General features: G+C 37.1%; 2 protein-coding genes across 4 annotated transcripts; both read right to left on the bottom strand.

Annotated features, from left to right (window-relative positions):
• Positions 1–5: 5 nt before the first annotated feature.
• On the bottom strand, positions 6–8,425 carry LOC110019220 (protein CROWDED NUCLEI 1; the record flags this gene model as incomplete). The annotated part of the gene is given in 8 exon segments (XM_020716803.1): positions 6–231; positions 1,553–1,895; positions 2,407–4,496; positions 4,915–4,998; positions 5,096–5,366; positions 5,461–5,714; positions 5,825–6,034; positions 7,661–8,425. Coding segments are annotated over 8 exon segments (3,799 nt in total), but the record flags the coding sequence as incomplete, so codon positions are not given.
• Positions 8,426–8,575: 150 nt separating this feature from the next.
• LOC110019294 (peptidyl-prolyl cis-trans isomerase CYP26-2, chloroplastic) lies at positions 8,576–11,510 on the bottom strand. Of its 3 annotated transcripts, XM_020716915.1 has the most exons (3): positions 10,725–11,509; positions 10,357–10,438; positions 8,882–8,998 (listed from the first exon to the last, which is right to left on the bottom strand). In XM_020716915.1, exons 1-3 carry the CDS (start codon positions 11,462–11,464, stop codon positions 8,963–8,965), a joined length of 858 nt encoding a protein of 285 aa, XP_020572574.1. In that variant the 5' UTR covers positions 11,465–11,509; the 3' UTR covers positions 8,882–8,962. The 3 variants fall into 3 exon arrangements, with proteins under 3 accessions (XP_020572573.1, XP_020572574.1, XP_020572575.1); XM_020716914.1 differs by lacking the exon at positions 10,357–10,438 and having other exon boundaries at positions 8,576–8,998; positions 10,725–11,510; XM_020716916.1 differs by lacking the exon at positions 8,882–8,998 and having other exon boundaries at positions 10,157–10,426; positions 10,725–11,506.
• Positions 11,511–15,398: the final 3,888 nt, after the last annotated feature.

The following is a 15,398-nucleotide window of genomic DNA, read 5'->3' on the forward strand; positions in this document are numbered from 1 at the left end:
TTCATCTTCGTCGCCATCTTCAGCAATCCGCTCGCCAGACTCGGTTGACTTGATGAAAACATCGTTATCGCCATCAGCTTCATCCCCATCTTCGGGGATCCGCTGGACGAACTCGGTCGATTTGACGATGATGTTGTCATCTCCACTGGCCTCATTCTCGTCTTGAATGCACTCGATGAACTTGACTGACTTGACGATGATGCCGCTGTCATTGACTTCATGGCTTTTGTTCTGATAACACAAGTGTAATTATGTCAGAAGGTAGGGGGGGTAATGGTAAATATGGACAGATGATTTAATTTTGATTCCAACGCTGAAATAAAAAATATGGTTGGGAAATTAAGAGTTACAAGTTCTAATGAAAGCTGCATTCAAGCCTCACAAGTTGGTGATGAAAAATATGAAAAGAATGAACAATTTTCCATTTTTCTAATGTAAGATGTACATATATACCCACTCAATTCCTATGTATGTTGTGAATGTGAAACTTTCTCTATTGTGGAGGAACGTCCATATGTCCTTTATTCTATTGACTCTAGTATTATTAGTACATTCTTCATTGCTATACAAATTTGGCATTTTTATAGGGAAATTTACATGCATACCACACATTTCTTAAGTATTTGCATATTTAACACCCAAAATTTGATTATTACACTTATAAAACCTTGCTGTCATAAACCTATGCATGAAAATGGGTATTTCATTTTTAAAAATGTAGTGATGGTGATATTTTTCATGATGTTAAAGATTTAACTGGTATGTTTGTAAATATGAATGTTTAGGTGTTAGATATGTAAATCCATAAGAATTGTGTGGTATGTATGTGAAGTTCCCCTTTCTTAAAAGGAAAGGAACTACTTTGAAACAAGCATCTGTACATCATGCAGAAATATTACAACTTTACGTAGTTAAATTCGTCAATCATAGAAATAAATTTCCACCACAGAACGACAATGTACTGCACAATCTTCAAAAAAAGAAGGGGCATTTACATAACGCACTATTCAAATGTATTTACATATCTCCCACCTAAACTTTCATATTTACACACATGGCCATTCTAATTTTTAACATCACATACATCATAAATAGCATTATTATCACTTTTTTTTAAAAAAAAAATACATCTTTTCATGCATAAATTTAAAGCATTAAAATGCTAAGCGTGTGTATATAAAAGTTTAGGCGTGAGATGTGTAAATACATAAGAATTGTGTGCTTGGCATGTAAATTTCCCAAAAACGAGATAATCGATAATAACATCAGAAAACTTCGGAAAGGTGGGCATTTTAAAATGGGGGCATTTACATACATAACACACAACTCCAATGTATTTGCATATATAACACCTAAAAAATGCATTTATACTACCCAAATCATCCATATGACATAAAAAATGCCACCATTTCAACTTTGAACAAGTGAAATACACCTTTTCATGCATAGCTAAAATGTAATGCACGTAAAAATTGAAATTTAGGCGTTGGAATTGAGTGGTATGCGTGTAAATCTTCCTAAAAAACAAGGCCAAAAGATAATTATTCCATACCTGAGAATTCTTTTCAGACGGAACTTCCACAGCATTTGGAACAGCAGACTCATGCAGAACATTTTCAGGGTTATCGAAGGAACGAGACGGCTGCGGATCATGGAACGAGTTTCCTTCCGCAGCACCACCGCCATGACCGCCACCCTCCACTTCATTGCTTACTAGTTGACTACTTTCCACCTTATTGCTTCCAGGTTGACCGCCCTCGAACTTATTTCTTACTGATTTACCACCCTCAATACTGCTTTCTGGTTGGTCAATCTCCACCTTATTGCTAACTGGTTGTCCATCCTCCACAATATTGCTTTCTTGTAACAGTTTAAGGCTCTCAGCAGTATTTGCACTGGAAAAAAAAAAATAGTAAATCCAACTAAAATATGGTAATGAAATCTTATTTATTTACATATCTAACCGAAAAATTACTTTTTGACAAATATACTGCCTGAATCTTTCATATCACATCAAAATACCAGCATTCTTAACTTGTAAGAAGTAAAATACACTGTTTCATGCATAGGCAAAGGTCGCATGTATGTACAAATTGAAGATTAGCTGCTAGATATGTAATTACGTAAAAATTCAGTGATATATATGTAAATCTTCCAAAAAAGTATCAAGTAATAGTGCTCCATGTCAAAGTTCTTTTTGCCTCATGATTGACAAACCTACAAGAGAAAGTGCTTAAATAATTACAATAAGCATAATGATTCAGTGGTTTTTTGACCAACGTATTGTTACAAGGGATAATTATAAAACTATAAGAATCATTCCATCCCTTCATTATGGATATAGATGCCAATCAAGATCAACTCAAAAAAGCCTGAAAAGCTTATCAAAGAATATTTGATGCTTACACGGTAGACCGTCGCAGATTGTAGCGCTTCTCTCCAGGGGTCATTGGCCGCGAAGAAGTCTGCTGCTTTTTAGGCCGTCCCCGAGTAGAAAGAGGTTTGTTGCCCTCGGGTTCCATTTCTTCCGAACGCCTTTTCCTCCCTCTACGGATTGGTGCTTGATCAGCTTTTCCAGAAGCATCAAAGTTCTCGTTTGGAATGTTTTCGGAAACTTTAGCATCGCTACTCCGTTCGTCATCGACCATTGTTTCATAAACATCTCCAAGAATGGCCTTTGCATCTTCAACAACGGACTTCACAGAGCGGGTTCTGTGGATGGCCTTAGATTTCGCTCTCCTGCCGGGCCGACGTCGCTGCCCCTGCTCGGAAGGTTCCGGATGTAAATCATTCTCCACATTTATCGAAGATCCTTCCAATTCATTATTCCTGTCATCCGTAACAATCGGAGTCTTCTGTGAGCCATTATCTGAGTCGATCTTTGGGATATCCATGGAACCATTGGCTCCATCAAATGAAGCTTCTGCATCATCTACTCCGTGGAGTTCTCCTGTCACCACATCTCCACTGTCTACATGAACTATCTGATCTTCAAAAGAGCCAGAAGGTGGGGATTCGTAATCAGCATTCTCGGAAGCAGCCCCATCAAGTCGTTGAACGAACGAAGTTTCGGTCTGATCTTCAGCGGGAGAAAAATTATTATTTTTTGGGGAAACCTTGAAAAGATTAGCACATCTTTGAAACCAGCGTTTTACATTGCTACCCGAATCAGCCGATCCTGCAACTGGGCCTTTTACATGCTCTTCTAAAAAGCCATCTGTGAGGCTTGGCAAAAGAACATCTTCAGAATCATAGGTAGCTCCTAATGGCTGAAGGTTGAATTTATTAATCGGAACACCGCAGTTGTGGCAAGTCTTGCATTGCTCGGCTGCAGTGAGAAACAAGTCTCTCTCCCTCGCGAATTCTTCCCGCTGATCTTTCAGATTCTTACTTAACCTTATAAGAGTCTCTATATCCTTCTGAATTTCACATCGATCTGCCTCTAATTTTCGTCTTTGCTCTGAAAACTCCTCTTTTTCCCTCATTAATTGATTTTGTTGCATCTCCAACCTCCTCCGTTCTAAATCATTCGACTCGTTTGAAGAGTTGAGTCGACTCAGTTCCGTTTCCCTCCACATCTCAAACTCATTCTTCTTCTCTTGAAACTTCTTCTCCGTATCATCCTGCTTCCTCTGCTCGCTCATCTCAAGCCGATGCTTAAACAGTTCAAACTCACGAAACATATCAGCCCTTTCGCTGTCGATATTAGCACGGGCACCAGAACGCTCCTGCGCCATCAACTTCTCGAATGTTTCTTTCTGCAATCTCAGATCTTCGAGCTCCCGCTGCACAGCAGCTAGGGCCTCCAAGTTTTTGTGTTTCAGTCTCTCCTCTTCGTCATGTCTCCATTTCTCAAACTTCTCTCTCTCAGCCCGTAGTTGTTTCGAGCCTGCTTCTAATGCCACCCTTTTCTCGTCTAGTGCCTCCCACTCTCTCTCAAACTTCTCCCTTTCCTCTCTCAACGCCTCCTTTTGCTTTTCGAGTGATTCCATCATCATCTGATACTGATCCTTTTCGAACATCAACTCGGTTTGGAGCTTGAGATGATGTTCCCGTTCTTCCTGAGTTAGTTTGAGATTTTCGTTCTGAAAGATGACTTTTTGGACCTCGGCTTCAATAGCTAACTTCTCGTTATGAAGTTTAGCTCTACATGTTTCTATCTCATTGGAATCCTCGAGTAGCTTCTTCCTTTGTTCTTGCAAAAGTTTCTCATTGGTTTTCAGGGAGTCCTCCCGCTTCTTCAAAGCTTTAGATTTTGCATTTAGATCCTCTTCTTTGCTTTTAATTTCGCCGGCTTTGATCTCCAAGGCCTCTTCTTTTTGGAGGAGCTGTTCCTCTTTGGATTTGATTATATTTCCATCTTTGCCCAATATATCCATATAGTTTTCTACCTCTTCATTAAAAGATCTTCTTTTCTTAGCCATCTCTAACTCGAAGTCTTGTTTCTTGGCGTCTAAGACTGCATTGTGCTCATCCAAAAGCTTTTGAATCTCGTCCTGTTCATTAGATAGAAAATTAGATTGGAAGTAAAGAAATCAAAGAGTTCTAAAGTTATGTTATGAAGAACCAAAAGTAAGCGAAAGCAACAAAATCAAAAAGACAAATTTACATGAGTAACACACAATTCTTATATTTTTACATAATTAGCACTCAAAGTTCGACATTTACACTTACAACATCTTGTTGTCATAAATCTATGCATGAAAAGCTGTCTGTCACTTTAAAAAAATGGTAACGGTGATGATTTTGAAGTGAAGTTCAAAGATTTGAGTGGAATGTATGTAAGTATGAATGTTAATTGTTAGATATGTAAAACATAAAAATTGTGGATGTATGTAAATGTCCCTAAAAAGTAATCAAGCTAAGCATGTATGCATTCAACCCAAATCTTCTGCTTCAAGGGAAAGGGCTTACTCTTTCTCTGGCATTGAGTTTTTCTTCTATTTCCAATAGATCCTTTCCTTTCTTCTCCATATTTAAACTCTTAATCTCGACATCCTGCATCAAAAAATGGTGGAAGAACATATCCATCAGCATGCATGACATACTATAAAACAAATAATTCCTGCAAAATATGATTTTTACAAAATCTAACCTTCTCTCTAACAGTCAGAGCACTTAATCTTACTTTATAATCATCCTCTTGAGTTTTAAGAGCACTGTCAATGACATCAATCTTTTTTTTTGCATCTTCAACCTCTACTTCCTTCTTCTTCAGAATCATATCCAGATCATTTGCCCTCTCCTCCCTCTCATTAATAAGTCTTTGTTCCTCAAGAAGCCTTCTTTGTTTTTCCTGCAGCTCCTTCTCCCATTCCAGTAAATGCTCGCGTTGTTTAGAGTAATCATTTTCGAGCACTTTCCGCCTACATGCATTTATAAATTGATATTTACGAAATGCATGCCATAAAATTACTTCAAAAAGAGTTTGCACAAGAAGTGACAAAGTAAAATGCATACTCAGCATGTAAAGAAGAAAGTTCTCGTTGCACTTTGTGTTCTTGATCCTCAAGATCCTCTAATTTTCGATCAATTTCGGAATTCTTCCGATTTGCTTCCGCAAGCCTCGCATCCGCAGCATGCCATTTCGAATCAATCTGTAATTGTTTCTCTTCTAGGTTGGCCTCGAGCGCACGCGCCTCAGCTAATTTATTCTCGGATGTAAACTTAGCCTCGGAAATTTCAGCTCGAATCTCACGCAATGCTTTTTCTAGCTGCACAGATCACAAAAAGAGATTAATCCCCAAGAAAAAACAAAAAAAAAAAAAAAAAAGAATCATTATACATCTTAACAGCTTGAATTTAACAAGAAATTCTTCCATACATCTATCACACATTGCTTCTCGACCTCCAGAGCTTTTTTCAAATTTTCTTCACGTTTCTCCAACTCAGACAAGGCAATGATGTGTGCTGTCTGTTCTCTCTTCAAAGTTTCATGTGCTTCTGCTGATGCTTGTCTCAGTTCTTCCATTTGTGAAGACCACTCGTTCTTTTCGATAAGAAGCAGGCCCATGTTGTATAAGCATTCATCGCGCTGCACAAAAATTGAATAAATAACTAAAATTACAAAAAACAATGTGCATATATAACAAGGGAAAATTTTGTAAAAATGCCAAGGCATCAAATGAGAACATATCATTGTGGAAATAATAAGCAAAATTAGCATTAAAGATACCAAAGTTGAAAAGGTAAAACTTGAAGGTTGAAAAATACAGAGCACAACTTCAAAAACTCACCAGCTACTTCACAATTATGCATGAAAATTTGTGCTCACAATAAAGATCGAAAACACATCCTTCCCAAAAGTCATTTTCTCATTATTGCAGCAAATAAAAGTTCCACAGATGCTATTTGCAGCATTAAGAAGTGAGAATTGGAAAAAGGCCATGGGAGAAGATTTGAATGCCACCAACCAAAAAAAAAAAAAACTTTGAAGATGAATGATTTACCAAAGGTAAAAAGGCTATAAGATGTAAATGTGTTTGTACATTGAAATATAAAGCCATTCTAGCAGCACAAAAATATACCCAATTCTATCACAAACAAACATTTACTCTAATTGCAAGAAAGAATATGATTTGCATCCTAATATCTTTATCTGCTAGCTTGTACTGTGCAATAATATAATGTAAACAATTATATTTCTGGATAGAGATATGGAAAGTCTCAATAGATCCTTTACCAATATTCAACAGCTCTGCATCACAAATCTAGAAATGCAAACTAAAACTATGCCGGTAGAAACAATGCACTCTTTATAAAACACACGACTGAAAGGAAAGCGGCTATTCTCATTATGTCGGTGATGATATAATTATTAAAAGTGATGGCTCAATCCAAAATCTGAAATCAAAGAACTCAGCAAGCTTAAATACTTCTTGAACATACAAGTAAATGAGTTAAACAAAATGATATTTATCTCAAAACAAAAATATGTTATGAATATATTAAAAGAAATAAATATGACTTTATTACAAATGACAATATCAATGATTTGTTGAAAAACTAATCAACCCATCTCATGTTTTTCATGCTATTGCATTTGCAGTGAACCTCATAAGTCAGTTCATGCATAAATCAAACATATGAACCTTCAAGCTACTTATCGAGTTCTCGGGTATTTCAAATCAAACACGGAGAAGGGGATTCTCTATTTAAAAAAAAAACACATAGAACTCCGAAACCACAAGGGCATAATAATCAACTTCAAGTTATTGCAATTGCTCATATGAAAATGTATTACATGAACTAAGAAGAAGTGATGTAGAAAAAAAGTGTGGAATCTAAATTTAGAGAAACAATCAAAGAACTTAGTAAACTTTTGCTGCTAAAAAGAACTAATGATTGAACATAAATGATCTATGAGGATATATCATGGCGAAAACAATTAGTATAACATGATCAAACCAAACACATGAGGGAAAATAAACACTTCATAAGAAAAAATAAAAAAAAAAGATAGATTGATTTGATCGGTACTCCTCATATTCTAATAGACAATCAACTTGTTGATATATTCACCAAAGGGTTTTACAATCCTACATTCTAACTACAGAACAAGAGCAAATCAAAATTCCCAGCTTTACAGTAGCAGATACACTCCCAGTCTAAATCTAAAAAGAACAACATAAACAACAAAACAACAACTTTGATCACTCACCTCAATCTCCAGTGCAGAAACCCTCTCTGCGAGCACTTCTTTGTCCTTCCTCAGCTGCACCTTCTCATCCAAAAGCCCGGACTCCCTAAACCTCTTCCAGTCCTCAGAACCACTGCCATCAACACCCATACCTTTCCGTTCTCCATCTTTCTCCCCCAATAACCCCTTAGGCGGCGGCACTGGAGTATCCTCCGCCGCACCAACCACACCCTTTCCCCTACCAAGAACCAACCCTAACGAACCCCTAGGGTTCGTCCGCAACGCCGAGCCGTTCTCCTGCAAGCCCGGCCCGGCCCAGCCCTTCCTCTGCGGTGTAAACATCACAAACCCTCCTCCTTCATAGAAACCCTAACGGGTACTCAAAGTGAAGGAATTTGGGGCAGAAGAAACGCGAAAACCTTCGAAATTCCGCGGATCGGAAAGCTGAAGATTACCTGAACCGATTGAGAGGAGCAGATATGAAGGAATCGATTGAAAGGAGCGGTTTTGAGGTGCGGAGAAATCGAACACGGCTTCCTTCTGAATAAATTTCGTATCTTTTTCTGAGATTTTTTTTTATTTTTATTTTTGTCGGTCGGATCGAGTAACAAACCAGAGATAGCGGGAGTTATCATTTATGCAGAAGACGAAATTGCCCCCTTTTCGGTGAATTTTTGAGTTGTGGTGCTCCGAGGACCATGGGAAGTTAACGTGTGCCTCCTCTTGTTTTACATGTGAAATGGTATTTTGTTTTTTTTTTTCTAATATATTTAAAAATAACATATCTTAATATTGAAAGTGAAAATAACACGCATTCAAATGAAAGAAAATAATTAAAAAAATATTAAAAATTTTCATATAAAAAATATTAAGCGTGATCTCATAGGCAGAAAAGAGATCACGCTTAAGTAAATATATGTAAAGTTCATTTTCATCTCATAGGCAGAAAAGAGATACAATTTCTCGAGTTACAACGTCGATGCGCGGAAGAACTCGTCGTCTTGTATTATACTTGTAGAGAGGGATCATAGCAATAAATGACTCTCAGAGCTCTAATGCACTCTCTTTGGAGTTAACACGACATTGAGGATTATGCATTGTTTTGTATGTTGCTATGTGATTATGCGGTGTCAATGGACGCTTCGCATGGTGTTTCACCCCAAGATGTAGGTGACGGTCGATGATGGACGGAGGCGGCTTTCGGATCTGGCCAGGGTGATGACCAGATTTGCTCGAAGGAGTTGACCAGGGTTAGCCGAAGGCAGAGGGTTGTGGAAGTTGTGACAATCAAAATTGTTATATTTCGCCATCAATCGCCGCACATTATCCTCTGTTGAGATCCAATTTCTCATATTCCACCTGCATTACCTCAAATTTCAACTAAAAAAAGAAATAATATCTTACGATAGAATGAAAAAATATCCATCAATAATTTCAATCAATAACTACATACGCATTAAAAAATAAAATTTATTAAATAAAATAATAATTTAATTCGAATGGTATTATCGTCTTTTCACATTTACACAACAAATCCAGATTTGCATCGGACTGTAATTATCCGAAACGACGCTTTTAAGGCGTGGCCACCAACACTTGTCGGAAATGTAATTTGGACAAAAAGAAAAAAGTATTTAGGGAAGAATAAATTATTTACGGAATATTCCGTTAAAGGATGCCTGCCGGACAAGCTCTGCTTGGCGGGCGGGAGGCGGCGGCTAACGGCGTTAAAGAAATTAGTTATCGGGTTGAATAACGGGCCGGGTCGGAGGGAAAGGCGTCGTTTAATTGAAGTGAAGGTTAGAAATTTACATACATACCACTTAATTTTTATGTATTTACGTATTATCACCTAAATTTTACATTTTAATTTGAGCTCACATAAAAAATTACATACCACTTAATTTTTATGTATTTACGTATTATTACCTAAATTTTACAATTTAATTTGAGCTCACATAAAAAAAAAAATAAAAAAAAAACTACCAATTTAAATGACAACCATAGGCAAGATGGTATGTATGTAAAAAAATTGAAGTGAAGGTTAGAATTATAAATAGGGAAATTATGAATTTATATAACTCACACCTAAAGCTAGTGTCATTCTTAGGGTAGGCTCACCTGCCGAATTGGTCGAGCTAAGCTCATATGCTGAAGTGGTCGAGCTCAGCCCACTTGCCGAAGTGGCCGAGTCAAACCCATATACTAAAAGTGGTACAGCTTAAGCCACCTTTCAAAGTGGTCGAGCTAAACCCACATGTCTAAATGGTTGTGTTGAGCCCACCCATCAAAGTGGTCACACTAGCTCGGGGTGAACAAGTCAAATAAAAAAAAAATCATTAAATGAGGGTGCATACGTCAATCCTTATTTATGACATCGTCTGACTTCCATATGGTAATCTTTTCACTAATACACTGCAAATAGGTGTTGTACTGTACTGAATGTAATTTTATAGGTGTTGTACTGTACTTCCATATGGTAATCTTTTCACTAATACACTGCAAAAAGGTGTTGTACTGTATTGAATGTAATTTTATAAAGACTTATTTAAACGTGGGATAGTGGTTAGGGGTATAGTCCCCTACATTCAATTTGAGTCAACTTTCCCAAGTATACATATATAATGACGTGAAAAGAAAATTCTTTTGAATAAAGAAAAAAAATAGAAAAAAAAAACTAATTAATCCTTGAGTAAGCCCGAGTCGGTCACCACCACCTTCACAAACGGACGATTGAACCCTCTCTCTGCCACCACCGCCCTCTTATCTCCGATCAGCTTCGCCATCCTGTTCTCATCACTTAAACAATTAATTAATTAAAAAAACCTCCCAAATAAACCTTCAAAGTGTGTCATTTAGTTCGCGCGTTTTGTTAGTCTATTTGAAACTGGGTTTGAGTTTTTACACTAAAAGCATGTCGCAGGTCAACTCCTGCGGCCGGCCTGCGGGCCTCATTACAAGCTGTCCTAAACGGACCCTTAAAGTTTGAGTGTTTGAAATATTATATTGAATGTTTTGGAGGGTTGATATGCAAAAAATATCTTTTTTTAAACGATATAGAAAAACACAAAGGAGTTTCAAAAACCTGAAGTAGGGCGATCCGGCGTTATCTCTAACCTTGCTAACGCCGGCGATCTTTTCCACCACCTCCATCCCCTCAACCACCCTCCCGACGGTAACCGCCCTCTCATCCATCTCCGGCGACTCCCTCGTCGCGATCATAATCTCAGTCCCGTTAGTCCCCACCTCCCCCTCCTCCTCCTCCACCACCTCAATCCTCCCATTCCTCGCCACGATTCGCATAGCCGGAGCAGATATCGCCGGATTCCTCACCACAATCCCCACCGTTCCCGCCGTGCTCCTCAACCCCGCGCACCGATCCGCCTCCGCCGCCCACTCGGCGACAAGATCTGCATCGATGCCGAAGGATTGGACGCCGGCGAGTTGAATGAAAGTGGGGGTAATCTTGACGAACTCTTTCCGGCGGAAGCTGAGGCCACGGGAGCCGGACGCGAGAGCGGCGAATCGGGCCGCGGCAGCGGGAAAGGCGTCGGCGAAGAGGCCGATGGTGATGCGACCTGCGGGAGTGCCGGCGATGGAGATGTCGAGGAAGGATTCGGAGGTTATGGTGGCGGAGGAAGGGCATGGGGAAAGGAGAGCGGAGGAGAGGGGAGGGAAGGGGAGGGAGGGAAAAGAAAGTGAGAGGGTGAGGTTGAGGGCTAGGCGGCGGGAGATGATCGGCGATAAGGGGGACGGCGGCGGTGGCTGCGAAGAGGGGAGAAGAGGTTGTGGGGCAGAAGGGATGGCGGGGATAAGGGTTTTCATTGGGGTTTGTGGTGAGAGTGGATTTGGAGCTTTTCTTTTATTTTGTTTTGTTTTATGTAATTAGGGGTTTTTGCATAATAATCCCCCCTAAAATCTAAAATCTAATTTTTTGGTTGACTTAAATTTAAAATTTTACATTTTTATCCACCCAAAAGTTTGTTTCTAATTATATTTAAACCCTAAATCTTAAATCTTATTCAGTTATATTTAAAATTTTGGGTGATTTTTAGCAAAAATTTTTCTATGCGGACTCCTGACGTAGCTCTACGTGCGGTGCAATGTATTTCTGAATTATTTTCAGGTTATTTCTGGGTTATTTTCGATAATCCCGAAATAACCCAGAAATAACCCAATATTTTTGGGTTATTTCTAGATTATTTCGAGATTATGGAAAATAACCCAAAAATAACCTGAAAATAACACAAAAATAACCTACACCGCACATAGAGGTACGTCAGGTGTCCAGACAGAAAATGCGCTCGATTTTTAGACGATTGAAATGTAAATTTTAAATTTATGTAGGAAAAATATTTTATTTAAAATTTGGTATGATTGGCATTTATTTACAAGCATACATATCATATAGTTATGTTACATGCCTATCAGATAATTATGTATTTACATGTCCAACATCAAAATTTTGATATTTAGTTTTATAACATCGTGTTAAACATGAGAAGGTGTATTTAACCTTTAAAAAAATTTATAATATTTTATCAAGCAAAGATTTCAGTGATATGCATGTAAATATGAAAGTTTAGATGCTAGATGTGTAAATAAATAAGAACTGTGTGGTATGTGACTAAACGCCTCTTTAATTTTTTTTTACTTTTATTATATATCAAGTATATCATAATAGTAATAACTAAATGTATAAAAATAAGTTTCATTTCTTGCATATTAAAGAGTTGATAATAAAATAATTATTTGTAAAATAGATTTTCATAATATGATTTTTTTTATACGCCATCAATAAATTCTTTCATCAAACACGAATCGCAAGACATGACGCAAATATCAAGATAATATTTTAAGTAAGAAACATTCAGTTTGATAAAAAAATATTCAACTATAACTCGGATTTCAGCAAACTTACAGTCATAGACTCATACTGACTGACTCAACGAAGCAGACTCATTGATACAAAAATTAGTCTAATCTGAATCAAATCAAGCTCAGATCAATTCATTAAACCACATTTGGAAGTCTTTAGAGAATATTTGAAAGATCAAAATGCTGTCAAATCTGGCGAGTTCATAGTCAAATCAAGCGTCTCGACAAGATAAATCCAATGAGCCCAAGTTCGTTTAATTCTGATTTCATTAAGGCACTGCAATGTCCAACAAACATCGTCTGAATGAGGAAAGCCCTATAAGCCTTCCGATCGAGTGGATCATATTTCTGCATTAATTGCACTCAGAACTCTATAAATAGAGTATCATCTCTCTCATGAGAGAGGAGGAAGTTTGAGGCTTGTGAAACAGCTTTAAGCTTTCAGAATGAGCAAAGTCCAACATCACTTATGTTGTCGTCGATCACGTTGACCGCCGTCGACCACCACCGACCGCAATCGACTGCCGTCAAATACCGCTGACTGTCTTCCCCCCCCCCGCCAACCACAATCAACCGTCGTTAAACACTATCGACTCCTATTGGCCACCGTCGACCGCAGTCGACCACCGCCGAACACCATTGACCGCCACTTGTCAGCCGTCACCGATTGCTATCAGTCACCTCTCACTCCTTGCAACAATTTCATTCAAAATTGTCGTTGTAATTTACAGGGCTTTGGAACTCTTTCTCACATTTGGGGCAACGGGTCTCTGTAATCATCAACTTACAGTGAATTTTTATAACTAGGACAGACCTCGTGGTTTTTCCCTTTACGGGTTTTTCAAGTAAAAGCTTATGATATCACTGCTGGTTGTTTTCTTTTCTAAGTATGTACTGAATCTTCGTATCACGTTAAGACAGTAACTATTACTCTACTGTCATGAAATTTGTAGCACACATCAATATTAATATATGTAATATATTTTTATAAGAAAATATAATACTCAAAATTCATCAAAATGTAAAAGTTATCTCTATCATTTGAGAAATTATTATGTACGACTACTGCACGTCCAGACGACTGTTTGAATGGGTTGTGATGTGATTCACAATAGTGTGGCCGCATCCAAAAAAAAACAATAGTGTGGCAGCATCCGCTTTGTCATCTTGACGTGTGGTATGCCACAAGTAATGATTTTCTCTATCAGACATCTATACAAACTACTTGTTGAAGTAATTAACGATGAGACATTTCAATAATTTGAGGCCTTCAAAGTACATATTTAATAAAGCATTAGCATTAATCTTTGTTAAAGTTTATGAATTATTTTAAGAACTAAAAAGAAAAACAAAAGTATTGAAATAATGGTAGAGCTAACAATCTTTCTAAAAAGAAATAAAAAAATATGATTTTTATGATATTCATAATATCATAATGTTGAGCATAAAAATACATGAAATGAAGACTCCACATAGCATTTCAATATTTAAAAATTTATGAAAATATTATTTTATCACATTGAACATCACCCATTGTCCCTCAAAGTCATGCAATTGTATCACATCCTTAATATTCAGCATTTATCTTAATATCACATCATATCATAATTACTCTTATTTTGAAATTACATATGATGTGCCATCACGAAATTTTATCAGTTGACATAAATTTTGAGATAATTTTTTTAAATAAAAAATATTTCAAAATCAAATTAAAAATCATCCCACACCCTGATTTCAGCAAATTTATACTCAAACTGACCATCTCAATAAGACGAATCCAATAATACCAAATTTGTTCAATCTGAGTTCAATCAAGCATGAATCAAGACATTAAAGAACATTTAGAATCTTCAAATCATTAACTGAATAGTCAAATGAACTCCAAATTTGACATAATTTAATCAAATCGAGCGTTTAGATGAGAGATCTCATGAGTCAAAGCTCATTTGGTTTTGAGGTCATTAAGTCCTCTAAACATTAAGAAATCATCTATGATTAAGGGGTCAATATAGATTGTCTGATATGATGTTTACGAGAGTTATTCACAAAAGAACTAAAATGTTTATACATTAAAGGCGACAAATAAACCCTTATCTTCACTCGAGGAGGTCGAAAATGAGTCAAATTTTAGTATTGTTATGAAATGAAAACACAAAGATAACTTCCGACCTCCGTACCCACTGATCATCATTAATCACCACCCATCAGAGATCACCACCCATCAGGAGTCATCGACCAACCCCTGCTCGCAATCATGGATGAACTCCGTAGTGCAACGATGTATCTCTTAATATTGTGTAACAAAATATTTAAAATACATCGTAATGAAGTATCCCAAATGTGATGTAACATGTAACACCGTATTACAATCCATCAATAATTTCCGACAATAACAACTCACAAGCACTGTACTCAAAGTATGACGACTTTTTCTAAACACCTAAAATTTTTAATACATGGTGCTCGAACAAGTGATGTACTTGGTGGATGATTATATTATTTTACCTATTGTGTGTCAGACCCTTTGATTTTTTCCTTTTTTAAAATTTTTCACGTAAAAAGATTTTGATGTATCATCTTGATAATTTTCTTTTACAATATTAAAACATTAAATTATTCCTTTATCATAACAAAACTTTAGACACACAACAACATATACTATAATTCAAAATTATAAAATTCACTCAAGTTTTCATTATTTAAATCAAATTAAAATCTTATAATAAAATAGCGAATAATCAGCGCTTGGCTCTAGTAGTTACTCGTTAACCCCTAAATAAATAACAAATGAATGCCCGAGTCGCTCGTGAGCCGAGCCGATTTATAGCAGAGGAAAGCGAGAGAGAGCTCAGAGAGGGGAAAGTAGCAGTCACAACAA

This window comes from Phalaenopsis equestris, unplaced genomic scaffold, assembly GCF_001263595.1.
Source record: "Phalaenopsis equestris unplaced genomic scaffold, ASM126359v1 Scaffold000054, whole genome shotgun sequence".
Lineage (NCBI taxonomy): Eukaryota > Viridiplantae > Streptophyta > Magnoliopsida > Asparagales > Orchidaceae > Phalaenopsis > Phalaenopsis equestris.